Source organism: Apus apus, chromosome 3 (genome assembly GCF_020740795.1).
Source record: "Apus apus isolate bApuApu2 chromosome 3, bApuApu2.pri.cur, whole genome shotgun sequence".
Lineage (NCBI taxonomy): Eukaryota > Metazoa > Chordata > Aves > Apodiformes > Apodidae > Apus > Apus apus.
Genome location: NC_067284.1, coordinates 106610816 through 106637715, shown reverse-complemented (window position 1 = coordinate 106637715; position 26900 = coordinate 106610816). Strand labels below are relative to the sequence as shown.

Genomic DNA, 26900 nt, shown 5'->3' with positions numbered 1-26900 from the left:
GTGCAGCTCCTCCCTTTCAGGTCTCTCCAGGGTTATTGCTTGGTGGGAGGTAGGTTCAGGGCTCGGTGGTATGAATGAAAGAGAGACAGGAAATCTGGACTGAAAAGCACAAACTGGAATAGCTCGCCTGTCTCCAGGCAACAGGCCTGACGCAACCGCTGGGGGGGGGAAAGTCCTTTAAATAAAAAAAAACACACACACACACCGAGATTTCTGAAGCGAGACAGAGAGGAGGCTGAAATGCTCTCCTGAAGGCACTGGTGACACCACGCTGCAAACACCAAGTTGGATACCCGAGGAATGAGGAGGGAGCCAAGATGTCCGTGAAATCTTCCCTCTGACTGGGTCCACGGTAAGTTTGTTGCTTGGGTTGGCTCAGCCGTGCAGGGGCTTGGGGGGGAGCACAGGCACCCTTGGACACCCTGCTGCACCCAGGGCGGGAGATCCCTGAGAGCAGCCGGGTGCAGCAGGGAACCCCCAGCTCTGTTAGCCCCACAGAAAGGGGTGGCAGCAAGGACCAGGTCCCCGGAGAGCATCAGGGTGGGGGTGATGGGGACCCCAGGCACCGTGAAGTTCAACACTGGGGTCTGGTGTGCCAGCTGCAGCCTGGTAGGGCTGGGGGCTTGCATTGTGTCCCCCCAGACACCACCTCCTGCCTTGCCTAAATCCTCTGGAGATGGCCAGCATGGTGGCTCCCCTGTTGGGACAGGCTGGAAATAAGGACAGGGTTTGAGTTCTCCTTTACCATGAGGATTCGTGGATTTTGCTGTGAGCCGAGGGCGGCGTGGGGGTGCTCACCACCTTCAGGAGGATTTTTCTGCCCTGGCTGAGGTGTAATAGGGAAGAGTCTGGGCCAGGTTTCGGGACAATCACCTGTTGCTCCCTCTGCCCCCTCCCCGAGATCTGCAAGAGCCCTGGAAGGGTTTGTCGGCTTGTGCAGCACAGACATAATGGGATAAAGCGTGGCGGCTTCACAGGGTGTAGCTACCTTTGATTTCTCAAGCAGGCAAGGCAACCGTGTGCTGAGCAGAGCAGGTTTCCACCTGCTCAGGTCTGGCCCTTGCAGCTTATATTAACACTGAGGGAGAGAAAAAGAGGGGGGGAAAAAACAACAACAAAAAAATCACCTAGAACTTCTTCCGAGCCCTTTATAACAGCTTGGGGCTAATTGCTAAAATAATGCTGTCAGCCCACAGCCTCCTGCCAGTGCACCCCACTGCCCTGCACCCACACCCCCCAAATCACACAGCCTGCACCCTCTCTAGCCCATGCAAATGGACATCTCGCCCACAGCCATCACCCACAGGGCTGGGGGGACCCCTCCTTATTTTCCTGTGGTGCTCCCTGTACTATTTGGCACTGCTCTGCCCTTGGAAGCTTTTCTATACCAGAGACCTGAGTGGAAGGAGAAGGTCGTAAAATGGATGAAAACCAAGTGCCTTGTTTCCAGTGAGGAGCTGTGCCTGGCTGGTATCACATTATCTCTGCTTTGTCTGCTCATTCCCAACATCCTATGGACTTCCCACTTTTCAGTGGGAACAAGCTGGTTTTGGCTGCTGTGTGTTTTCTCTCTGCCTGCCATCATTTCAGCATGCTGGGGCTGTCACTGTTATTTGCATCTCAGGTTTCCTCTGCTTTCAAAAGCCCATTGCAGTCTTACCTTTTCATGGGGTGGGGTGGTGGGGGGGGTCTGTATGACACACAAAAAGAAACCAGAATGGGAGGCATCCGGCTTCTCCCGGGCTTGCAAAAGCTCCGCAGCCATTAGGTGTTTGCAAAATGTAGCAGAGACACTGCAAGAGGTGGGGGGGGGGGGCAAATGAAATAATAATAATAATAATCAGCTTCAGAGTAACGTAGCAGTTTCGGGGGAAGGGAGTGAGGAACTGTTTGCAACCGGCTCGCCTTAAATCATATTGAATAACAAAGTGCAGCTCAGAGCTGGGGGGAGGCAGGTCCGAGGACAGAGGTTCGTCTGATCATTGCTGGGGCAGCCGCCAAGGTGGGTAATTGGCTGGGACAGGGAGCATGGAAAAGGGATTAGGGGATTGCCCGGGGGGGGTGGGGAGGCTGACCCTGCTCCCCCCATCACTATAACTTGGAGCCTCAGGGTCTCGAGTGGGAGCTGCCCTGGAGCTTGTCTCTGCTTGGTGCTGGGCAGATGAAGCCCAGAAAGAGGTTTGTTGTTTTGTCGGGGTTTTTAAAGGAAAATATACCCTACTGCCTTCCAGGCTGCATTTAGGGAAAAATAACTCCCTGTAGCAGCCTCCTGGGAAGAAAGCATTTCTCAGCCTGCCCTTGCTCATTCCCAAGGAGTCCCAGCCCTTGGCATTACCCTGGTTGCACGGGAACAGAGTCCCTGCCTGCTCTGTCTGCTCTTTGCTTGCAGAAACGTGGCTGTGCTTGGGGTGGCAGCAGGGAAAATAAGGAGAGGAACTGGCTCTGCCAAGCCACAGGTCCTTCGGGGGCATATCTTAGGACAGGTTAGGCGTGCCACCTCCAGGTTTAGGTCCCAAGACCTGCTTGGACCCTGGGGCACTGCACAGAGAAGCAACCCTGGCCCATAATCCATGGCTCCTGTCACCTCAACAGACTTTTCCAGACGATGACTTGGGTGGATGGGGTGTCTTCACCAAGAGGTTACAAACTTGCCTTTGCTGGCTGCTTAGTCCCTTTCCCTCTTAGTGCAGTTATACCTGGTTTTGGCTGATAGGCTGAGAGCATTGACCCCTTCCAGCTTCCCAGTTTGCAAATGCTTCCCACTCACTGGAAGACTGGTTTGCGGGAATGCCAAACATCTGGCAATGCCCATCTTCCTGCAGGATTTCCACCTGACTGCTGATCAATGGAAGCTAAGCTGGTCTGAAAACAGAGCTGCTAGAATCCATGTAAAGCAGGCAGTCATCTCCATCCTGCTTCCTTGCGAGGAGCCTGCTCGATCTTGTGCAGGGGAAGCATGAGGGATAAGCTGTAGCTAGACAGGAAGGGGCAGATGTATTTGTTGATTGGAGTCGGTTCTGACTCTAGTAGTGATGCTGAAAATTTGGGTATTTGGACAGAAGGATGTACCAGGTTGAACCGTCACCCTGCTCCAGGTCATACATTAATGCAGAGTTCCACTTCTTCCCTCTTTCCCCCCTGTACCTGTGAATCCCATGTCCACATCCAAAGGGCTGCAGCAGCAGGAAGGGCTGCTTCCCTGCTGCTGACCATAGCATCCAAGGTGTCTGGGAGGTCTTCTGGGGGTTTGTTCGTGGCAGTAAAGGGATAGGAATATTGAGGTGTACTCAAGACCCCGTTAAACTGGATCCTATATCCATATGTCAGTTGCATGGGGCAACTCTGTGACCATCTCTCCATACACCTGTAGGGGCATTAAATAATGAATCAACCCCAGGGACAGAAACTTGGCTCCTCTCTGGGCTTTTGTTATGTACAGGGCTGGAATCTGAGTCTGTGAGTGTGTGAAGGTAGAGTTAATGTGGGCAGCCCTGCAAGGAGGCCTGAAGGCAAAGTCACAAACCTGGACCTGTACTTGTGTTTATGATACCCAGCTTGGTCACTTTGGTGCCTTCACCTTGCTGCTGGAAGCAGGACCAAGCTCATAGCCCACATGAGTGTGGCCAAGAGGTCCCCATGGGCACTATATCCAATGGGAACTGAGGTCTGGGGGCTCTGCCAAGACCCCTCCAACCTTACACAGACAGACCTTTTCCATCCTGCCCCAACCATGCTGGGTAGGTAGAGTGTTGGGCCCTGATGGTGCCTATTTCTGCCCTGAAGGGAGTCCTGGCTTCAGGACTGGGCTCATCTTCAGGCTGCTGGCATCTTCTCCTTTTGGGGGAGGGAGGCTGAAGATTGGGCAGAGAAAGGCATTTGGGAACCAGATCAGTTTTCTGCCAAAGCAGCTTTCAGGTGTTACAGGAAGGGATCAGATGGCTAAATTCTGGGTAATAAAACCCAGGGAGATGAGCTCTCCCCTGAGTCAGTGGGATGACCAGGGGGCAGTTTGCTCTCCATCTCTGTGGGACCATTGTGCAGAGCAACGTGCTGCTGGGGGGGCTGTGGCAGGGGACCTTAGGGTGAGGAAGAGCCTAAGCTCACACAGCACCGCAGCTCCTCTCCTGAGGTCATTTTGGCATGGGGAAAGGGGTAATTCATGTGCAGCCAGCCTGAAAGGGAACCTCCAGGAAGCGGTGATGTTGATGCAGATCTTCAATGCAGATCCCTCCTTCCCTCACCCCAGGCCTCGACATTTCCATTGCCTGGAGGATGTTCAGCAGCCTCCATCCACCACCATGCAGCAGCCTCCCTTACTCCATTGCTATGGCAACCCCCTCGCACAGGCATCTCCTCCTTGCTGCCCTGCTGCCAACCTGCTGAAGACCTCGGGGGGGAGGGGGGGTCAACCAGCCCCACTCCATCCCCACCTTTTTGCTGTGCTGAAAAGGAAAGCAAATACAGCTCTCCCTGCACACTCCCCCCATCTCTTGCTCCACCTCAGTATTTCTTCATCTTGATGTTTCAGGCTCAGGGTCCTCCCCACCCACTGGGACCTGTAGAACCTGATGACGATGTTAGGAGCCGTGATTTACTCCAGAGTTTTCTTCTGTAGGTTCAAGAGGTCTCTAAATGGCCCACATGGTGACCTATGCAAGCCTTTGGAGCAAATCCTTGCAAACAGTCAGGGAAATCAGGTCCCAGACTCTGTGGCTCTCCAGGGTATCCCTGCATCAATTATAGCCAGAGCATGGGGACCCCAATGAGATGGAGAGACCCAGAGATACCACGGGAGAATCTCTGTACATCCCTGAAGATCCTCAGAGCTTTTTTCCTGAAGACCAGTTGCATGAACTGCCTACTCAAGGAGAGGGAAACTGAGGCATAAAAGGGGCTGAAGAGCTTTTTGAAATTTATTAACAGCTGAACCAATACCTCTGCCCTGTCTAACCCATGCCAGAAGTGTATCTCTTCATCCTGCAAAGTGACTTCCCTCAGCCTGGGCTCTGTCTCATGCTGGGGCTGTTTTTTCTTCTCAGAGACTAGAAAAGCAGAGTAATGCAGACTCTTGCAGTCACTGCTGCTTGTCTGCAATAATAAATGGTGTTACAGCAAGATGAAGTCCACCAGGAATAGTGAAGGGAGCAGAATTATTTGTTCCCCACACCTCTGTCCTGCCTGTTCTATCTATTCTGCTTTTCCCCTCTCTTTTCCTTCCTGTTTATCCTTTTTTTCTTCTTCTTTTTTTTTTTTCCTTTCTTCTCTTCTCCTAGACCTCTCACTCCCCAGATTGTGACCTTCCAAAACACCCTGTGTCCTTATTTACAGCCCTTAATTTAACAGGCTGTATCTGTGCTGCTCTGGTCTGGCACGTACAAACCAGCACTGCTCCATGAATGCCTCGTGTTCAAAGCTGACCATGGTACAGAGAGAGATGGGGAAGGTACAGATCTATAACACTTCTCAGGCATGTTAGAAATCACACAGAGTAAAGAGCTATGCCTAGAATCACTTTGTGCAACCTCCTTTTTGACAGTGAACAGCATCTGAATTTATTGTTATCCACCCTCAGTGATGGGAAAGCAAAGCTTTGCTCACACCCGTGTACACATCCCTGTGCCTTCTAGTCCTTGCCTCATCCCACCTGGTCTGTCAGGGGATGTTCACATGAGTCTCCTGATCACATCATGTAGGGATGTCGGAGGGTGTGTGATGAGGACAGTCTTCTGCATCTGCTTCAGGCTCAGAGGAATGGCCGCTGTGGCAAGTTGTGGTGGTAGGTTGTGCCACTGGACCTGGTTTCTTACAACATAGGACACCCCGTGAGCTTCACCAAGTGTATCTGGTGTGGGAGAGAGCAGGATTTGCAGTGCTGACCTGCAACCATGCAAAAGCCAAGCCTCAGGGTATGCCAGCTCCCTGAGTCTTGGCATGGTAGGACTTCACACCCAATCCAGCTTGAGAGTCCTGTCGTTTCTCCATCCTGGTCATGTGCTTCTGCCAATCCCTTTGCACTACAGCTCACAGGGTAGGTCAGGTAAGCTGACTTCTCTGATGGAAACTTAACCCAACAAAGAAATGTAAGGGTTTTTTGGTGTCTCGGTGACTTGATGTGTCCTTGTGCCTTCAGGACTGATAGAATTCATGTAAGAGAAGGTGGAAACCCCTGAGCAAAGGTTCTCAGTGAGCACACCCTCACCTCATTTTGGCACCTGTTACCCCTAACTAGGCAATACCTAGAGCCAGGCAAGTGTGATAATGAGGACAAATCAAGGGTTAATCCCTTAAATTCCTACACATAGGCTAGCCTAGGGGGAAACTGAGCCTGAGGCTGGGAGACTTGGGATTTGAGCCAGAGGCCAGGATTGTTCCTGGGAATTGTGTAGCTCTCAGGCAGCAAACAGGTTTGTATTACAGCCTCACACACAGACATTTTTCTCACGCTTACCACTTTCAGTTCTCCTTTTCCACAGCAGGTATTTGACCCAGGTCCAAGGTATTGATAGGAAATTAGAGGCTGCTCCTTTCTACTCTTATTGAACTGGGTCAGGCTGGGCAACAAACATGCCTGGGTGTCCCCATAGACTGAAGGAGAACTTTCATGTTGCACCTGGGAGGAGGTGAAGGATCGGGGTTGCTTTTAGGGGAGGAAAATAAAATCCCTCCACAGCTTCTGGGAGGTGGTGACAAGGAGGGAGAGAGAGCAAAGGGGATGCTCCAAACTGCTGTCATGCTTTCATGGCCCAATGCTGTAAATGCTAAAGGAGCTGCAGCCAAGGCTCACAGAGCAAGGGTGTTTTCCATCCTGAGGATTTTGTAGGTGCTGAAGACATAAGACAAAGGAGTTTGTGGGGGCTCTGCTTTGTAGCTGTAGCATTCAGAAAAGTCAGCTTAACAATAAAAATATTATCTTTCTTAGGGGTTACCAAGTTTTAAACTAAAAGAGGGTAGATTTAGACTAGATCTAAGGAAGAAATCATTTACACTGAGAGTGATGAAACACTGGCACAGGTTGCCCAGAGAAGCTCTGGATGCCCCATCCCCGGAAACATTCCAGGTCAGGTTGGACAGAGCTCTGAGCAACCTGATCTAGCTGAAGATGTCCCTGCTCACTCCAGGGAGTTTGGACTTCATGACCTTTAAAGGTCCCTCCCCACTCAAACCATCCTGTGATTCGATGATTCTAAATCCAGTAGCCCAGGGTGGAGTTGCAGCAGATTCCACTGGGCTGCTGCCTTTGGCCTCCCCTAGCAATCTCCATCTCAGTGGACAGGAAAAAAATCACAGGAGAGGTCTTTACAGTCTTTAGGTGTTTATAGATTTTGGTAGGCTAGAGCTGGAGGCAAGTGAAACTCATCAACATGCCCGCAGCTCTGCAGAGCATCCGTGCAAGAGCTGGTGCAGGACCCGACCCTCTGACAAGGCAGCCCTCTGCTTTCCCCTCCATATGATTTAATTTTCCACAGAAGATGGAAAGTTGTTGGTGCTCCAGGCATAAGAACTGTTGGCTTCAACCTGATACAGTATCTGTGCTTGTTCCCGCTCACCATAAAACTCTCATTAACATAAATAGGAGCAGGAACAAGACCACAACATGACTAATTCTCCACCCCCAGACTGTCTGTGTGTACATTATCGACGCCTCGTTCAGCCCATGTGCCTGCACACAATTGTGGGATAAATCTTGCTCTGTGTTGGTGTTTATTTTAAATTGAATCTTCCTACTGAAAAAAAATGGAGAGGCATAATTATGGCCTGGATTTCAGAGTTACACACGTCTTTGTGGGCACAAATAGCAGGGAAGAGAATGGCTGAGTAGCTCATATCACCATGGTTTAGTGCATCCAGCTAGAAAGCTGCAAATGTCCTGGCTGGTCTTTCTGGGCTTGTTACCAGGCAGGCAAAAAACGTATTTTGTTTTCTGTTCAAAGTGTAGATGAGAGCTCTGGATCTATTCCTAGCTCAGTCGTAGATGAGCATATGACCTTGAGAAAGTCTCTTATCTGATCCTACCAGCAAATGAATGCAGAAGCTGCCTGAGCTTAACTCTTGCTGAGTTGTTTGAGTCCTTTGTCCCAAGTTTTGGTAATACCAGCTAGGGGTAGGACCTCATCTGAGTCTACATGAAGTGGCAGGAGGAGGAGCTGGGAGGAAGCTCCCGGCTCCTCAGTGCTAGCCCTTCACCAGTGTGTTTTCAGGAGGACCACTGGGACCCTCTTCCTAATAGGCAGACTGGACATGGCCAGTGATGGAAACCACAATGCCAGGTCTCTCTGAGGGGTGACATCTGAACCCAAACTGTGCTCGCATGCCAGCTTCTCCCACACTTGGCCAGGGACCATGCTTCTGGGTATTTTTTGGGTTGTCTTATTTCATCCTATCCTGCTTTGCCCAAGTGCAAAGATGTAAGATTACAAGCCAGGAAATCAGCAACCAAAACATACAGAAACACCTTGACCCCCAGGGTTGTGTGATACAGTTCCAGAGGGGTCTGTGAACGTGTCCCGGACTCCTTCGCAACCCTGTCATGGCCCCTTGAGTTACGACTGGAGATGCAGGTAACCAGACCCTCCCTAAAAGACAGAACCTGCCTGTTCCTGCCCCAAAAGCAGTCAGATGGCTGAGGTGAGGTAACGCTCCCCAGGAGCACCTTGGCGCCGTGCCTCTCCCTCCCTCTGCTGCAGCAAGAGCCATCTCTCCCTTCTCCCTCCCTTCTCCCTCACAAACTGGAATCCAACCCTCTGCTTTTCTTCTAGGCATTTGTCCAGGGCCAGGGCAGTGCTGGAGCAAGAGCCACCACCACTGTAGCTGTCCTCCGAGGGGCTGTGCTTGTTGCACAACAGGAGCTGGTCCAGCCCTGAGGGTTTCCCACCTCCATCCCTGATCTTTTGCAGCACACCTCTATGCTGTTTGACTTCCAAAAAAAATGTCTCTACCCAAAATCCAAATAGAAGAGGCACTGGACAGCATGGATGCCAGCTCTGGAGGTGCTGCTCCTCCTGATGACCACCTAAGGAGCCTCAAGGCATTGACAGAGAAGCTGAGACTGGAGACCAGGCGCCCATCCTACTTGGAGTGGAAAGCAAAGCTGGAGGAGCAGGCATGGAAGAGCCCTCAGCCTGCAGGAGTGGAGGAGGTGATCGAGGACAAAAAGTCCACTGGGGACACTGTTCCCTTGAGGAAGGTGCAGCTGCATCTCAATGGAAGCTCTGTCCAGGACAAGGTGACTCTTACTTCAGGGAGAATAAGTGGCTTTGAGAGCATTGATGAAGCTTTGACGTGGCTCAGGAAGGAACTGGTAAGTGGTTTCCTGTCCCTGCTGGGTATCATTCTTTTTTCAAGGGGTGTAGGGGGGAAAAGAATGAGGAAACAAGCTTGTTCCTACCTGCCTTCAACCCCGAGTGGAAAGGCAAGAATCAATCCTGGCATTTTCTGTATCTGGTGGAATCAGGAGCAACCCAGGGAAGGGAAAAGGCAAATGTCAGAGTACCCATAGCCTCAGAGAAGGAGCTGGGATCATCTCAGAACCCCGGCTGGGATCCAATAGATCAGGGGACTTAAGGTATCTTGCACTGACAAGGACTTTTAGCAGTTTGCCCCCTCCCCTGCTTCTCTAATTATATTTCAGCACTCAGGTGAACACAGCAGGTATGAGCCCACCATGAATACGTGGGCACTGCTGGTGCAGCTGCGCTGCTCAGATGGCATCACAAAGGGATGCTTCGTCAGGGCTGTGGGAAGGGTGATTAGATCCATCCCCTGGATCTGCCCTTGCAGCTTGTGGCTGTTGGTGGTTTCAGATGTCCCCCAGCAGGAGGTTATATGCTGAGCACTGTGCTTGTGTTTCTCTTATTCTCTTATTTTTTAATTTTTAATTTTTAACTCATGAGTCTCTGTATGGTCTCTTGGTAACCTGCTTCCCCCAGGTCATTTCTGCAGGGCGAGGCCAAGTGCTTCCTTTTGTTTCAAATTGTTGTGGAAACCCCTTGTTCTGACCATGAAATCTCTAATGAACCCTGTTCCTTTTTCTGCTGTGTGCATGATGTCAGAACCCTATCTCAGACCCCTCCTCATGCAGCTCTCACAGGTTCATCGTCTGTTGGCTCCTGCCTTGTTAGAAGCTGATCCACATTTCTGTCCTCCTCCCATCCCAGCCTTCAGCCCTGTCTTGCACATACGTTTATTTTTGGTAGTTACGAACTGGTAGTTTCACAGAGAGGAAGACAAGACAAAAATACTACTCTTATGCTAAGAAAATACACAGAGTGTGGGCACTGGAAGCTCATCTTTCATGTGTTGTGCTGTTATTATGTTCTTTGGCACAAATTTGGCCTGGCTAAACTAGTACTGCCCTAAGCAGCTTCCACCCCAGCTCAGGAGTTAGCACAGCCTGGGGATAATTCCCAAGAGGAATCATGGATGAAATACATCTTTTGTGGAGGCCACAGGAGGCCAATAGGATGGACATGACTGCATCAGGGCAGCCGTGTTCAAGGCTGGAGAATGGTCCCTAGTGCTCTTCAAAAATGTAGAAGCAAACAGATACCAAGACCACACTTGCAGTGATCCTTCTCTTCTCCTCAGTGGAATGAAAAACCTTTATTCTTTGGCCCACATGGCTGGAAACAACTCGCATCATGTGGCCTTGTTTCTGTTGCCTAATTGGAAGTTTGCCTGTGAGTCCCACCAGCATTTGCAACTGTGTCGACAGCAGAAATATTTGCAAGAGGGTCCCAGAGGTTTGGGGCAGAAATTACAGTTCAGATGCACTTGTGAAAATGTTGCTGTGCAAATAATCTGCTTTTGATAAACACTGGAAGCTTTTGAGAAAAACTTCTAATGCAAAACAACAACTAATAGGTGCTAAAAATTTCTCTGCAAATTATTTGCTTCAGATAATATTTATTTTCAACTCCTTGTTGTTCTTGCTGTATTGTCCCAGCTAGACTGATCCCTAGAGAAGTTATGTTTTGGTGGTTGAGAGGTTCCTCAGGCTCGTGGTTTTCATGAGGCAGGTACAGTGTTTCAGGAACCCAGGACTATTAGGAAGATCTTTGAGCTGACCTCCTAAAATCACTGTGTGCTCTGAAGAGTCTCAGCTCCAGATCTGAAACCTGAATCTGAGTCCATGCTTGCATCTGTGATGCAATCTTAAATTCAAAGTGCACTTGATGTAAACTCCACGTCAAGATGCCTGAAGGACAGTAAGAAGGAGATTTTCCTTCTCAGAGCCCCAGATTTTAAAATAATTCGTTTGTTCTTTCAGTTTCTGCCCATGGTGGAAGTATCAATTGTCTCAGTCTGATTCTACCCTTTAGTCTGGGGTGTGGTATGGAAACCACCATCTGTCAAAAAATAAAAGTTTAAATTAAAGAAGAAAAAGGGCAAAGCAAACCCTAATTGTTCCTCACTTTCTATTTTCCTGCCTCTTAATTATACCAGTCTTTGCTGGATCTGGACATGACTCATATAATTTAGAACAATTTCCCCAAAAGAGAGAGTGTGTATTTGACTGACCACACAGTTAAACTGTGATGTTGGAGTCACTGTTGTTGGGCAAGAGCTGCCAACAAACAGTGAGAACACAGTGAGACCATCACATCACAGGATGCTGGAACAGAAAAATGCATTTCACATTACATTCAGGGGTGAAACCCAGTTTCTTTTCAAATAAAGGAACAAGATTCCACACAGCCCAACACAGCCAGGATTTTTCCTTCCTTATCCCCACATTGTGGTAATAAAGCAAATTAGAAAGATTAAGAGAAGGTTATAGAATGGTTTGGGTGGGAAGGGACCTTAAAGATCCCCTATTTCCAGCCCTCCCATAGTTATATCTAAATTTATATATTTATTTAAGAGAGAAGCAGAGGCCAGAAAGGGGGGCATCCCTCAGACAGCATCCTGCTCCAGGCAGCCAGGCAGGGGACAGCACCCCAAACCTTGGGTAAGGTCACCCTAAGTGGGAAATTGATCTTTCTGCTCTGATTTAATGTAGGGGAACAGAGACCTAGGAGCACCACACAACCTCAAACAAGCACTGATTATCTCAGGCAGCTTTCTGGAGATGAAAGTACTGTGTTCAGCTCTGAGACCTCCAACATAAGGACATGGAGCTGTTGGAGTGAGTTCAAAGGAGGCCACCTCCTTTGTTATGGAGATGGGCTGAGGCAGTTGAGGTTGTTCAGCCTGAATGAAGAAATGGGTCCAGGGAGACCTTAGAGCATCTTCCAGGACCTGAAGGAGCTACAGGAAAACTGGGGAGGGACTTTTGACAAAGGCATGGAGTGATAGCATGAGGGGGAGTGGTTTCAAACTGAAAGAGGGGTGATTTAGATCACAGAATCACAGAATGTTTTGAGTTGGAAGGGACCTTAAAGATCATCAAGTTCCAACTCCCCTGCATGGGCAGGGACACCTTCCACTAGACCAGGCTGCTCAGAGCCCCATCCAACCTGCCCTTGAACACCTCCAGGGATGGAGCCCCCACAACATCTCTGGACAGCCTGTTCCAGTGTCTCACCACTCTTACACTGAAGAATTTACGCCTGATGTCACACCTAAATCTCTCTTCTTTCATCTTAAAACCATTGCCCCTTGTCCTCTTGCTGCAAGCCCCTGTAAAAAGACTCTCCCCAGCTTTCCTGTAGGCCCCCTTCAGGTACTGGAAGGCCACTGTGAGGTCCCCCTGGAGCCTTCTCTTCTTCAGACTGAACAACCCCAACTCTCTCAGCCTGTCCTCGTAAGAGAGGTGCTCCAGGCCTCAGATAAGCTATTAGGAAGAAATTCTTTGCTGTGGGGGTGGTGAGACACTGGCCCAGGTTGCCCAAAGAAGCTGTGGCTGCCCCGTTTCTAGAATTGTTCAGGGCCAGGTTGGATGGGGCTTGGTCTAGTGTGAGGTGTCCCTGCCCATGGCAGGGGACCATTGGAAATAGATGCTCTTTAAGGTCCCTTCCAACACAAACCAATCTGTGATTCAAAAATGATCCAACACTCATAACGGCTGAAATCAGCTTCTTCCTGCTGCAGGGTAGATCCTCCTTCTCACAGTCCTTCAAGAGAAGTCAGTTTAAGGTATGTAGGAGTAGTCTGTCCAATGGAAAGGCAAAAGCTGTTGTACATGAAGATTTCTATCCAGGAAAGAAGAGCAGCCCATGCCCTTACTGAATGACATGCAATGAGGTGGGGTGTGAAGCTCCATCCCCCACACTGTGCAACCCTCCTCCCAGCTACCAGTGGGTTTTGGCTGGGTTATTTCAATAGCATGGCCCCAGCATGGCTTGGCTTGTACCAGTCAGCACCCTGCCAGTTAGAGCTGCAGGAGTTTGCACATGCTGGGGACTATTCTCAATATTCAACTTGGACAGGACCACCCAGTTTTGGAATTAACTTTATCCCAGCCAAAAACAAGCAGAGGAAACAAAGTGAATTTAGTAGTATGTGTATGTCCAAACCTCCCCTTGGCTACAGTGCTACAGAATGGCCATGCCATGGGATAGTTGCTTGGTCAAATGATGGTCCAGGAGTGCTCAGCTTTAAAATTGAAGTTCCCAGTAAAATCTGAAGGATTACACCCAGTGCACACAAAAAGGATCATGAAGTGCTGCCTCTGTGCCTCTGTGCTCTGGTTCAGTTTCAGCCAGGTTCAGGCTCCTCAAGTTCAGAAGTGAAGGACAAACCCAAGGTCTTAATGTGCATTTGCTGCTCTTGGTCCTTCACCCCATGTGACCTGTCCCAGGCCCTGGTTCTGCACGTTCAGCTCTGAGCCTTGGTGTTTAGGACTGACATATGCCCACCAGGCTCTAGCCAGCCACGTCAGCCGAGACCTGCTGAGAATCTCGCCTGGGGATGCTGATTTATTCAGATATGCAAACTCCTGCCCTTGTTTTTTTGTGCTGAAAAGTTCTGTGAAGGTGTTGGAGCAAATTGCAGCACTCAGCATGTGCTGAACCGCCCCAGGGCTGGCTGGAACACTTCCCTCCTCAGCTCCTCCTGCCTCTTCATTGCCCTCATCTTTGCCTTTGTGCTGTCAAGTGTGGCTGCTCCTCACCTATGCTGAAAGTAAGGCCATCACCAGCCAGGGTAAGGTGACAGACCCAAAGATCACAGTGGCCAGACTGTGATTTCCTCTTTACACAGTCTAAAATTAGGCCCTCAAAAGTCCTCTTCCTCCTAAAAGTGTTTGAATTACAAAACTCTGCTTTGAATTGGAACATCTTCGGACAAGTCTGACTTTGTCCCAAGAGGAAGATATTTTCCATCTCAAATTCACCAATCTTTGGCACTGAAATGTGAGATGTCTGAACCAGAATGCAGGAAAAGAATCTTGAAGAGGGACACAAATGTCTGACAGTAAAACACTTACCCTCTGTTGGTCAGACACTTATTATTAAATATTATTAAATAAGAATTATTAAGTTATGTCTGTTTGGGATACTGATATTGGCTGAACAAGTACCTAAGTGAATTTAAACAACAGTGTGGCACCAAAACATTGTTGACATGAACCTCGTTGCACATTGCTCTGTGGTTGTTGGGAGGTGGAGATAAGGAGTTTACAGCATGGATATGGTGATGGAGACTGGCCCGTCTTGGGAGTCCCCTGCTATGTAGCAGGTCCAAGAAGGGCTTGTCTGCATTTGTGTTTAAAGCAATGAAAGAACAGAGGCACCAGAGCAAGGTCATCTCTACTGTTAAATTATTAGAACAGGGGCACAATTTAGGAGTTATCCTAAGGATAACAGAACAGGACTGTCCCCAAAGGACATTCGCCCTGTTGTGGAGAGAGAGAGGGAGTTTCATGGGGTGGATGTGGGTTCATGCACATAGCAGAGATGTAACTGCAGAAACATCTGAGAAATTACGTGCTCTTCTCCTATGTAAGCCCACATTTTACCCCACTGAGATGTTCCTCAGTTCAACTCACCCAGATGTTAAGATGCCAGGCTTTTCCTCAGACAGTGGTCTTTCTCCTAAGTGCAGCATTCCCAACCCTGGAATCATTTTAGCAACCCTTAATTTAACAAAAAAAAACACCCAAGGTAACTGGTTTTAGGAACAATAATCTGATAAATTCTGGGGGACTCTACACAGACTACACTCAACACTGAAGAAGGTTGAGGTTTGGGACCCACATCAGGCTCTACAGGTGTCAGGTGGACTTTGGTGGTATGTAACTCCCAGGCACTGCAGAAAATCAGGTACCTTGTTTGGGGCTGTTGTTTGCAACACAAGGGCATGAGCATCTAAAAATAACCACAACAGGGTGTCATCTAAACACCTTTGAAGACCAAGCCTCAAACTAAAACATAGACTTACCTGACTTACCTGAGGTGTTTGGCAAGGATCTGACTGACTAACCAGCCTCTGCTTTGTTTTATGTTTGAATCCACTTAGTTAGGAAAGCACCAGTTTAAAATTCTTTTGATCTTTTGGAAATCATGTAATCATAGAATTGTTTTGGTTGGAAAAGATCTTCAAGAGCATCAAGTCCAACTGTTAACCTAGTAGTGTCAAGTCCACCACTAAACTGTGTCCCTCAGCACCACATCTACAATAAAAATAAAAAGGACTAGCACCATGGGAGTAGCCACTTCTCTGCAGACCATCACCCTGAGCTTCATGGACCACAGAATGGGAGGCTATCCATGGGACACTTCACTTTTGGGAAGAAGTCCCAAGGAGTTCCACACCTCCACGCCGTGAGGCTCTCTCTGCAGATACAACCCCCTGTTGTATTGCAGGGAGATGGACCACTGGCAAAGGTAACATTATTGATCTTGCTCTCAGTGACCATATGTTTAAGGCAAACTTGAGGACAAGTCTCAGCACCACCCAGAGCTACTATGACCTATTTGGGCTAAGCCACCTAAACTGGACAGCTGGCAAGATGCATCCAAAACTTTCTCTCACTCCCCCATATTAAACATCCTATGGAGACTTTGAGGCAAAATCCAAACAGAAAATCCTTCCAGGGTTTGAGCCTCTGTGGTCCAGGTTTGTGATTCAGCCTAGGAGCTGCAGTAGCTGTGCCAGGAAGGACGTGGGTTTGGGCCCCTCTCCCTCCGCAGGAAATTCAAAACAGCATCTTGTCCACCCCAACAGCATGTTCTAGCCATGCAGATGAAAGGCACCTTCTTGCCTGCTAGAGTTGGGCAGTTTGTGTGAGCAAGACATACCTGAGGCTGTTCCTGCATTTGGCACGTGAGGCTTGAAGGAAGTAAAATAATAATCTGCTGTTGGGTGCTCCCTGTGGGGTTTCTCTAGGACATTACACAGTGTGTGGGATCATGAATTTGTCCCACACAAACAAACTGGTGCATGGAGCTACTTTGCAGTGACTTGCTCTGTGTAAGCAGAAAACCCACAGCTTCCAAAGATGTGGCCCATGTAGTCCTGTTATTTCTTTCCAGGAAGTTTTGTGGACCTTTGATGACCCTACTATGCTGCTTTTAAAAAGAGATCACTGACCATGTCTAATGATGGTTAGGTCCTCAGTGTGTCATGGAGTGAATGTTTCTATTACTCAGGACAAACCCCTAGGAAAGGGAAGAAGAATGAGGATTTCTGGATTCTGACCCAAATTCTGCCAATATTGTGTGGTTTTGACCAAAGCAAGTTTTGAAGAGACAAGTCCATGGAGGGAGGACAGGCTGTGTACATCTTGAGCCAAGCTAGAGGGAGAAGCAGGAAGAGCAGTGCCCTGCAGAGCAGCCCACCCTTCCTGCCCACAGTGGAGCCTTTCATGCTCTGCTCCCCACCCAGTCATGGCCAACAGACTTGTCTGCATAGGAGCTGTCACCACACAAAATGCTCCTGAGACCTCAGGAAGCCAAGGTGAGCTCCCAGGGGATGCAAGAAGTTACAGTCTTCAGCCCCTGTGACATCTCCTCATTGTGCACGTCATCCTTTAGTCAACCATTGCTGGTCTTTGTTCCTCTCCCATCCACCTTTCTTTCCTGGAGAGCAGGAAATGGTTTTATCCCCCTGGGACAGCCTTGGCTGATGGTGCACATCTGGCAGTCACTGCTGCTTCTCTGTTCAGCCCCAAAGCACAGGCAGGTGTGCTGTGTCCAAGATGATGTCAAAGCCTTGGTGATCAATGTAGATGGGTGATGCATCTGCCCAGTGCCACATGGCCCTCACCACACAGATGGGCCAGGAGGCCACATGGCTGGCTTGGTAAGTGAGGGGGTCTGCAGGTCTCATGGAGGGAAGAAAGGGGACTGGACACCGAGCACCTGAAGGACATGTCCTACAGGACTTTGTCCTCCAGCTTGCATGAAAGCAAGACAGCTTCCTCCAAAGACAGGGAAAGCAAGAAATGGCCAAAAAGTTGACTTGTAGGGATAAAACAGCAATCTCCAAGTAACATTCCTCTTTACAATGGCCTTGTTATTAATTTAAAACTCTTTTAGGTCTTGGTTCTTTAATCTCACATTCCTCAAAGCATTTAATGAAAGCATTTGTTGACATTTCTTATGTAGCTTGATAAACTGACAAGAAAGAACAACCAAGGGTCAGTTCAATAAAACCCACGATTTCCTTCCTGATAAAATGTCAAGTCGCAGCATTCGTTGTGAAGTAGGGAAAAGTATCAACAAAATTCATATCTTTTCACTGCAACTCACATGGGAGAAGAAAAACCTGCTGAGTGGCATTGCTCTGCTGGGGGCACAGCAGATCTGAGATCTGCAAGGAAATTATGTTTTTTCAAAGAAGGTAAAAGGCCACAGTGCTGCCAGATTTCAGGAGAGAAAGAGATTCGTTCTGAGATTTGTAGAAAGGTGACTTAATCCCGTCCAGGCAGCCAAGCTGGAGTCCAGTTGCTGGCTCAGAGCACCAAGCAAGGTCCTCCAGGGTGCCCTGATGGTGCAGGAATGAGAAAAGCTTTTCTTGGCTTAATTTTCCTTATGCTCCTGTCAGCTCTCGGTTTAGGCTTTGAGCTTGGGATTGCAAAAGGCTTCCTGACCGCTGCAGAAAAGGAGCTGGAGCCGAGCCAGGCTTCCCTCCAAACCTTTCAGCCTTCTAAGGTGGCTGCTTCACTTTGCTGTGGGACTGGCAATGCTGTAAAGGGCCAATTCCAAAGTCTCTGGAGGCCTTGCCTGGAGGAGGAGGGGTTGCGTTACAAGCCAGAGCAACCCCAAGGCTGCTCTGGTTGACCGTCTTGCTGCAGCTGCCCATGTATCAGAAAGGTCTCATGTAGAAATACCAGGGCCACTTGTTGAGCCTCTTGAGGGGAAATTTCCTTCCTTCTTTTCCTTCTGTAGTTTCATTTACGAGCCACCAGACCAGGAATAAATTTAATCCCCACCCCCAGAGCTACATCTCTACTTGTAAACTAAACAGCTCATTTTCAGGCCTGGAAGCAAACTAGTATGGTCTGACCACACCCATGCTGTTAAAATCCAGACAAGGTGGCTGTATCCCAAACGCCTACTGAGGATGAATCCCACTGTGTTCACTCCTGAAGAGATCCTTTGAGGAATTGCTTAGGACCGTGAGCACTGGCCTCAGCTCAAAGGATGCCAGGACATTGCTCACAATCAAGTGGAGAGACTTTCATAAAATCATAGAATGGTTTGTGTTGGAAGGGACCTTAGGGGCTGACCTTCTGCGAAGCAGCTTGGAGGAGAAGGATCTTGAAATCCTAGTAGACAATAAGTTAACAGTGAGTCAGCATTTTGTCCTTGTGGCCAAGAAGGCTAATAATATCCTAGGAAGCATCAGGAAGACTGTGGCCAGTAGGTTGAAGGAGATCATCATCTTCCTCTACTCTCCCCTGGCGAGGCCCCATCTGAAGTACTGTGTTCAGTTCTGGGTTCCTCAGTTCAAGTGAGAAAAGGGACTACTGGAGAGAGTCCAGCTGGAGAGGACAGCAAAGATGACTGGTGGATTGGAGTATCTCTCTTATGAGGAAGGGTTGAGAGAGCTGGGACTGTCTAGCCTGAAGAGGAGAAGGCTGAGAGAAGACCTTATTAACGTCTATAAATATCTTAAGGGTGAGTGTAAGGATGATGGAGCCAAACTCTTTTCAGTAGTGTCCAGCAATAGAACAAAGGGCAACCGGAACACAGGAACTTCCATCTGAACATGAGGAAAAAGTTCTTTACTGTGAGGATGACAGAGCACTGGAATAGGCTGTCCAGAGAGCTTGTGGAGTTTCCTTCTCTGGAGACATTCAGGACCATCCTGGACGCAGTCCTGTGTAATGTGGTCTAGGGGATACAGCTTCAGCAGGGGCATTGATCTAGGTGATTGTCCTGGTTTGAGCCAGGATGAAGCCACTTTTCCTTTTACTGATTTGTTTTTCCTTCAGTAAAAGATCTCTAGAGGTGCTTTCCAACTCCCATGGTTCTGTGAAAGATCATCTAGTCCCAACCCCGCTGAGATGGCCATGGACACCTCCCACTAAACCAGGTTGCTCCAAGCTCAATCCAACCTGGCTTTCAACAGTTCCAGGGATGGGACAGCCACAGCTGCTCCAGGCACCCCGGGCCAGTGTCTTGCAACCTTCACAGCAAAGAATTTCTCCCTAGGATGTCATCTCAATCTCCCCTCTTTAGCTTGAAACCATCTGCCTTTGTCCTGTCACTCCCTGCCCTTATCAAAAGTCCCTCCCCATCTTCCCTGTAGCCCCTTCAGGTCCTGGAAGGTGCTCTAAGGTCTCCCCAGAGCTTTCTCTTCTCCAGGCTGAGCAACCCCAACTCTCTCAGCCTGTCTTTGTAGGAGGGGTGCTCCAGCCCTCTGTTCATCCTTGTGATCTCCTCTGGACTCGTTCTAACAGCTCCATGTCCTTCTTATGTTGGGTGCCCCAGAACTGGACCCAGCACTGCAAGGGATCTCACCAAAGCTCAGCAGAGGGGGACAATCCCTTCCCTTGTCCTGCTAGTCACACTGCTGGGGATGCAGACCAGGACGCAGTTGGTTTTCTGGGTTGCAAACAGATATTACCAGCTCATGTTGAGCTTTTAATCCAGGAGCCGACTTTGTTACAATGTGTTATTTGATGTTTTGCTACATAAGAAGTCTGGTTCTGTTTCTGAGCTTGTTCAAACCACAAGGAGCCAAGAAGCCAGTGATGTAAATCAAAGGAGAGAGTTAAAGGATGGATTTGGTGTCAAGGTAGCTGCACTATGCAGCTGGAGATGAGCTCAGGGCATCATCTCATGCATCGAGAAGTCAGCGAGGACAGGACTTACCCAGAGAGGCATTAGGAGGAAAAAAACCCCAAACAAAACAATATCAGGAGCCTGGGTGCCAAGGGACTCTTTCCAGTGCTAGTTCATGAGCTGAGATAGAGGCAACACTAGGGAAAGAGGCAGGACACCTCACTGCTGCAGATGTAGAACAGCTTTCCAGCCAGTTTTGCTCCTTCCTTGTCTCCAGCACTTAGAGAGAGATTTCAGCTACACGGTTTGCTAAGAGCAGTTCAGCTTCTCTCCCACCACTCTCTTTCCTTTGTGGCTTTTGTGGTTTGTTGCTTTTCTGTGAGGAGGGATGCTGGGTGAGACATGGGGATTGTCTTCTCAAAGTCTGCTGTTCTAGCTCTGTCTGCTTCTGTTTTCCAAATAAAGGCTGATTCTTGCACCAAATGTTCACCTCTTTCCTTCACCACCGTCAATATCCTGTGGCACTAAATTTTCTGCTTAATTAGAAGCTGGAATTTCAAAACTAATAATGAAAAAAAAAAACAACACCAAACCAATTAAAAATAACCATATATCTTTCATCACTTCTGAATATTCCACCTTCTGAAGTCAGGTGCCAGGGAAGGAAAAAAACCCTCCAAAACACTTAGCTCATTAGCCTGCGGGATACTTGTTCTCTCTCCTGTGGGAAACCATGGAGGTCCCATCCCGAGAGCCACTTCAAGTCAGCAAGATAAGCCACAGGGGACCTGGAGGGCCACGTTCCTGGCTGCTGTGAACCATCTCTGATTTATGCAGACTGGAAACCTGAGCTGAATGTGTGGGGATCTGTTCTCTGGGGTTCTCTTAATTGCTCCTTTCCACCTTCAATTGCTACCTTGGCTGCTCCCTTATGAGCAAAATTAATTTGGACTTTGCTTAAGGTTAAGATCGAGGCTCTGAAGCTTTTCTGATGAATATCTAAGCCAAGAACTTGGCTTGGCTCTCTTTAATTCCAGTTTCCTGCTGCTCCTGAAAACCTAAGCAGGCACAGACTTCCTGAACATTAAAAATTCACCATCCTGAGCTGGTCTTTGACTGGGATGCGTTGTTTGTTTGGAAGATTCGTGTCTCTTCCTGTTCTTTACAGCCGGGTAGGATCTCTAGTTAAGCTACATTTTCCATCAGCAGGGAACAGCACGATGAGCATATTTGTTGTGCCCTTGCCAACACCTTCTTCTCTCCCCACCCTCCACCTTGTGTTTCAGGCAGAAATGCGCCTGCAGGACCAGCAGCTGGCCAGGCAGCTCATGCGCCTCCGCAGTGACATCAACAAGCTGAAGATCGAGCAGACCTGCCACCTGCACCAGCGCATGCTCAACGATGCCACGTACGAGCTGGAGGAGAGGGATGAGCTCTCTGACCTCTTCTGTGACTTCCCCCTTGTCAACTCCTTCAGCCTCTCCACGCCGCTCAAGCTCATCGGAGTCACCAAGATGAACATCAACTCCCGCCGGTTCTCACTGTGTTGAAGGGGGGAAGAAGAGGGAAGGATAGGGGAGAAAGAGAGAGAGGACTGGACAGTGCCAGGGCTCTCTCTGCCTGGTGGCTGGGCAAAAAGAGGCCAAAGAGTAAGAGAGGGAACAGGAGCAAAAAGGGAACCCACAGCGGGTCTTGGTGGCAGGGTAGAGCAGCAGAGCTGGGCACTGAGATGGCCCAGAGATGCTCGTTGGGAAGACAGGACCTGCAAGGAGGAAGCGTGGAATGCATCTGAACCTAAAATGTGCTCTTAGCCTGTTCCTTTGCAAAGTCTCTTCTCCTTCTCTTCCTCCCCAAGTAACCAAGAAGATGCAGCTCCAGTGTGGTTGGTTGTACTCAAAAATCAAAAGGGGGTGAAGAGCAGTCAAAAAACAAAGCAAAATCCCTTTCCCCTTCCCCTGTACCTCCTTTCAGGCTAGAGCCATCTCTTCAGAAAATAAGTCACTCTCCTCCATGGATGTCTCCTTGGGCATCAATCCTCAGCCTCTGCTGGCCCAAGCACAGGGTCCATGGAGCTATTTCAGGTGGAAAGCTGATTTCCTGTGGAAAAGAGCCCTCCCAGCAGGTGAGGGACTATGGGTTAAATGGTACATGTCCCCAAGACATGGTGAGAAGACGCATTTGTTGACTTGCTCCATTGAATCCAGCTAATTTAGCTGAATTTTGCCTGTGGTATAGACTATGGACAAATCATGGACAGATTTATACATGGACTCCTGTCAGTCAAAAGTCACCTGTATGCCCTAGAAATTATACCCAGAGCAATATGTGTTTCTGATCTTGTAGTCAACAGTGGCCACAAGACACTGTAATATAACCCCTACAAGCAGTAAGACAAAGGAGGTTATTTACACCCTGGACATCTCTTATCAGAGAAGTCACCCCAGGCTGACATTCCCCCAACAGCAGCACCAGCAAATCCTGGATCTGTAGCAACACACATCCATCAGAGAAGGGAACTTCAAGAGGAGAAAAGGGACATTTGTATAAAGAAGATAAAGTGTGACTGTAAAATTAAAGGGAGAAATCTCGATATAATGAGCTTTGGACCTGCAGCAAACGCAGGATCCCCTCCCTGCTTGGCAGGACGTAAGATGGATGCTGTATTTTCTTGCCTTTCAGTGCACACAGCTGCACACCTGCTTGTTTGTAGCATGGAGGGCAGAGACATCAGTGGCATAGCCCATCAAGGGATGGGACTCAAAAGATCTAGCCATGGCAATCTTGGGACACTTAGCACCCAAGGCAGGCTGTCTAGAGGGAGTGTGGGTGGCCTTAGGCTCCCCCTCTTGTACTAATACCTCTCTTGACCATGTCAGTGTGGTGCAACCTCTCAACCCATCACCACAACTCTGCTCTCTACCACATGCCAGAGCAGAAACATCTGCAACTGAGTGAACGTGACTGTGTCCACAGAGCACCAGCCCAAGCCCTGGGGATGAGGGAGGAAGGTGCAAAGCAGTGCTGAGCTGAAAGCTGTGTGGTTGTGCTGACGTGCCCATACCCGACTGTGTCTGTGAGCTGTGTGTGTGCATAAGTTGTTTTATGTGTGCATGGGAGCTCCTCTAGGAGGTTGAGTGTTGGATTATGTCTTTGTTCCCAAATGTGATGTGAAACAGAATCCATCTGGTCTCTCCCTTGTCTGGGAAGACACAGGGAGGCTTGAAGACTCGGGGTTTCCACAGCGAGGTTAGGTTGATGCAGAGAAGAAAAATAATTCATTTGCCTCCACAGATCTTCATGGGAGGAACAAATTAACATCACAAAGGGGTTCATAGCCACATGGGGCTGCGGACTGGCAGGGGACTCGGGAGCTGAGTTCAATCCTTCATCTCCCATAGCACATAACCTCTCAGTGATGCTTCCCTCTTCATTTCAAAGCTCACTGAATATCCTTTCTTTCTGCTAAGGAAGGAGGTATTATGGTCACTGGAGCTCCATCTATCCCAGTAAGCTAATAAGTGCCATGCCTGGGTACTAAATCTTGTGCTGCCCAGGTTGTGAAGGTTTAATTGGGTTGTGGCCACACTCTCAGTGGGCCTCTGGACACAACAACCAACCACAGTGCTGTCTATTTTACTAGTAGAGAAATAGCCTTATTTCCCCATGGACATCTTGAAAACAAACAAAAAAACACATTAAAATTATCTTTGTTTACTTTTTTAATAATAAAACAAGTCAATCCAAGTCCCACATGTTGATTTTTCAGAGGAAATTTTGATTAAAAGATAGTAACGATGTCTTCTGAGTGAAAATAATGCCTTGGAAGAGGGGCATCAGTTCTAGGATCAGCTAGAGTCAACTACAGGGTCGACTTGCCTTTGGTAGCCAAGTGCAGGAGTTTAGTACAAGCACAGTCTTAGGAGGTCATTATATGTGGCATTAGAAATATCAGACGTCTGGGTTCCAGACATGTATTTTCTGCATTAAGTGGAATGAGTTAAAACTGCCAGCTGCTTGTCAAAATGCACAATTTTTAAATTATAAAATTGTGTCTGTATTGATTTCTGCCTCTGGTCTTTCACTGCGTTCAGTGGCTCCAGCTCTACCTGGAGAGCAGTTCAGGATGCTCCGGTCTGGTGTGTTCAAGGTTCACAGGTGTGCAAGGTTTCCACTCATGTTTTTAGAATCATAGAATAATAGAATCATTAAGGTTGGAAAAGACCTTTAAGATCATCAAGTCCAACCATCCACCCAACACCACCAAGTCAACTAAACCATGTCCTGAAGTTCTACATCCACAATTTTTTCTGAATACCTCCAGGGATGGTGATGCCACCACCACTACCCTGGGCAACCCCTTCCAGTGCCTGACCACTCTGTCAGTAAAGAATTTTTTCCTAATATCCTATCTAACCCTCCCCTGGCACAACTTGAAGCTATTTCCTCTCATCCTATCACCAGTAACGTGGGACCAAAACTGACCCCACCTCGCTCCAACCTCCTTTCAGATAGCTGTAGAGAGCTAGAAGGTCTCCCCTCAACCTCCTCTTCTTTAGACTAAACAACCCCAATTCCCTGGAAATTCACTGGGACACCCTTACAGCTCCATCAGCAGCTGCTCTGCCTTGCAGTCTGGAGGAGAGGGGAAGGAATGAAGGTGGGAGCACTTACATATTTGGGCAAAAGTTGATGGGAAAGAAATAAAAAAACCCCTCTTTTTATGTTAGGTACTGTTTTGTTAGTCAGCCACTGAGTCAAAAGTGGATCCAGGCACTCCAAAATGTACCAGGTTAAGGAAGAAAAATATGTGGAAGTATGTCTTAATTTTGCTGAACTTTGTTTAAAAAAAAAAATAATTAAAAGAGTGATCCAAAGGTTGGATGGGCCTTGAGAAACATGGATACAGATCACTGCTCCCACCACAGAATTCCAAGAAAGGAGCCTGCAGCTCTCAGCTGTCTGCAACGAGATGATTCATGTCCTTGAGTGCCAGTTCCTCTCCTCCTACAAGTAGCTTAGAGCCTTGTCTCCTTCCCTAGATGACCTATGGTGTCTGCAGAGAAAGGCTGGTGGCAATCAGGTTTAACACTTCTGGGATCCATCCTGAAAATACCATTTAATGTGGCCATGTGTGGACCACCAAATCAAGGCCCTGGTATCTCCACCTGGAGCATTCATGGCTGCTGGTCCATCTATTTGAAGCAGGGATCTACTGAATGTTGACTTAAGGGTTGTCTAAAGCCACCCAGCAGTGAGACATGTTTCTTGCTGAAGTCAAAGAGCAAGTTTGAGCCTAGTCCATGTGAATAATTAAGACTAAAGATGGGCTTAGTTAGTCTAGAATTTTAATTGGTTACATTTTGCTTTTACTTAAAACAGTTCTAAAAGTCCTAAATTAAAACTGAAACCACTATCACCTCATGTTCATTCAAACATTGTTTTGGAATGAACAGTCAAATTATTTTCCCTGAAATAACCTCAATGAAACATTTCCACTTTCTCTTTCCAGTGGTTATCAGCCACATATCCAGCTAGACCAAATCCCTACAGCTTCAGTGAACCCAAAGTTCTAGATATTTTTCAGCATGAAGAAAGCAGCTAAATATACATTGGCCCTGCTTGGTTTCTGATTTTCTTTGGGTCAATTAAGAGGAAGCACAAAGCAATTTTATACATTTTAACCTTCGTCCAGCTGGCCACTCTCCCTGGCAGGATCTACCATGATGTACTAAGGAAGAAGACCTTGCTCATCTGTCACAGCCCCAGTGCAGCAACAATGAAAAGGGTTATTGTTCCTAGGAGAGTGTCTCATTTCTCACTCTTCAGGCACTGCAAAGTGCTATTGTATAATCAGCTACTGATTCCTATTTGACATCTCCCAAAATTGCCTCCCTATAGACTCTTAATGAAATTCAATAGAGATAAAATGCTCTGATAGGTCCCACTTACACCAGGAGAGGCAGGGAATGATATATTTAAGGACTTAAAGGCTGAATTTTCAGATTGCCTCTGCTACTTGTTATTTCAGCTATCACTGTCTAACCTCTTCATATATATATATATATATATATATATATATGTGTGTGAGAGTGGAAAAAAAGCCCAGATGGAGGATTCCCAGCACCTTGTCAGTTTTTTTTCACAGGTTGATGCTGTCTGTAAAAGGGGTTTTATTTTAGACTAAGGAAGAGAGAAAGGGCAGGGGGAGGAAGAAAAAAAAGACTGAGGGAGAAGGTGGCAGGTTACACACCAAAACCAGAGTCAGACTTGCTTCCCTCACTGCTTGTTTTAAAATCAAGTGCTGTGTCTGAGAAGATATGCACCAGGGAGCAAGACATGCCCAAACCTCATGGAGAAGTTACCCCTTATAACCCAACTGGTGTTCAGAGGCTCTGTGCAGTCCCCCGAAGGAGGAACAGAACCAAAGCTGTGCAAACCACTCCCAAAATTTTCAGCCACTTCTGTGCTACCTGGGAAATCTGGAAATCTGAGTAACACAGACTCACAGAATGGTTTGGGCTGGAAGGGACCTTAAAGATCATCTAGTTCCATGTCCACTGTCATGGGCAGGGACACCTCCCAGGAAACCAAGTTGCTCAAAGTCCCACTGTCTTCTCACTCACTTCTCTGACCAGGGGACACACCTGGCCCTCAGATGGCCACACTCACTCATGCAAAGCTGAGCCCCAAGCTGCAATGGTTGAATGCGGATTTTAAGGTAAGCAATTATCAGATTTGGGACAAACTCTTGACTTCAAGCTGTCATTTTTCATTATTTCCACCTATTTT

General features: G+C 48.1%; 2 protein-coding genes across 4 annotated transcripts in view; both read left to right on the top strand.

Moving 5' to 3' along the window:
* Positions 1 to 26900, top strand: part of LOC127382597 (gallinacin-13-like) — a 592294-nt gene that overhangs the window by 215619 nt on the left and 349775 nt on the right. The window contains exon 4 of one of the 3 annotated variants that reach the window (XM_051614427.1): positions 26456 to 26467. The exons of the other annotated variants lie outside the window; for them this stretch is intronic. The gene's annotated coding sequence lies outside the window, so the exon portion shown is untranslated. Of the gene's footprint in view, positions 1 to 26455; positions 26468 to 26900 lie in introns of those variants that run through there. 3 annotated transcript variants of the gene reach the window in all.
* Positions 27 to 24915, top strand: FAM167A (family with sequence similarity 167 member A). Its single transcript, XM_051614418.1, has 3 exons — positions 27 to 352; positions 8757 to 9298; positions 21398 to 24915. Exons 2-3 carry the CDS (start codon positions 8927 to 8929, stop codon positions 21659 to 21661), a joined length of 636 nt encoding a protein of 211 aa, XP_051470378.1. The 5' UTR covers positions 27 to 352; positions 8757 to 8926; the 3' UTR covers positions 21662 to 24915.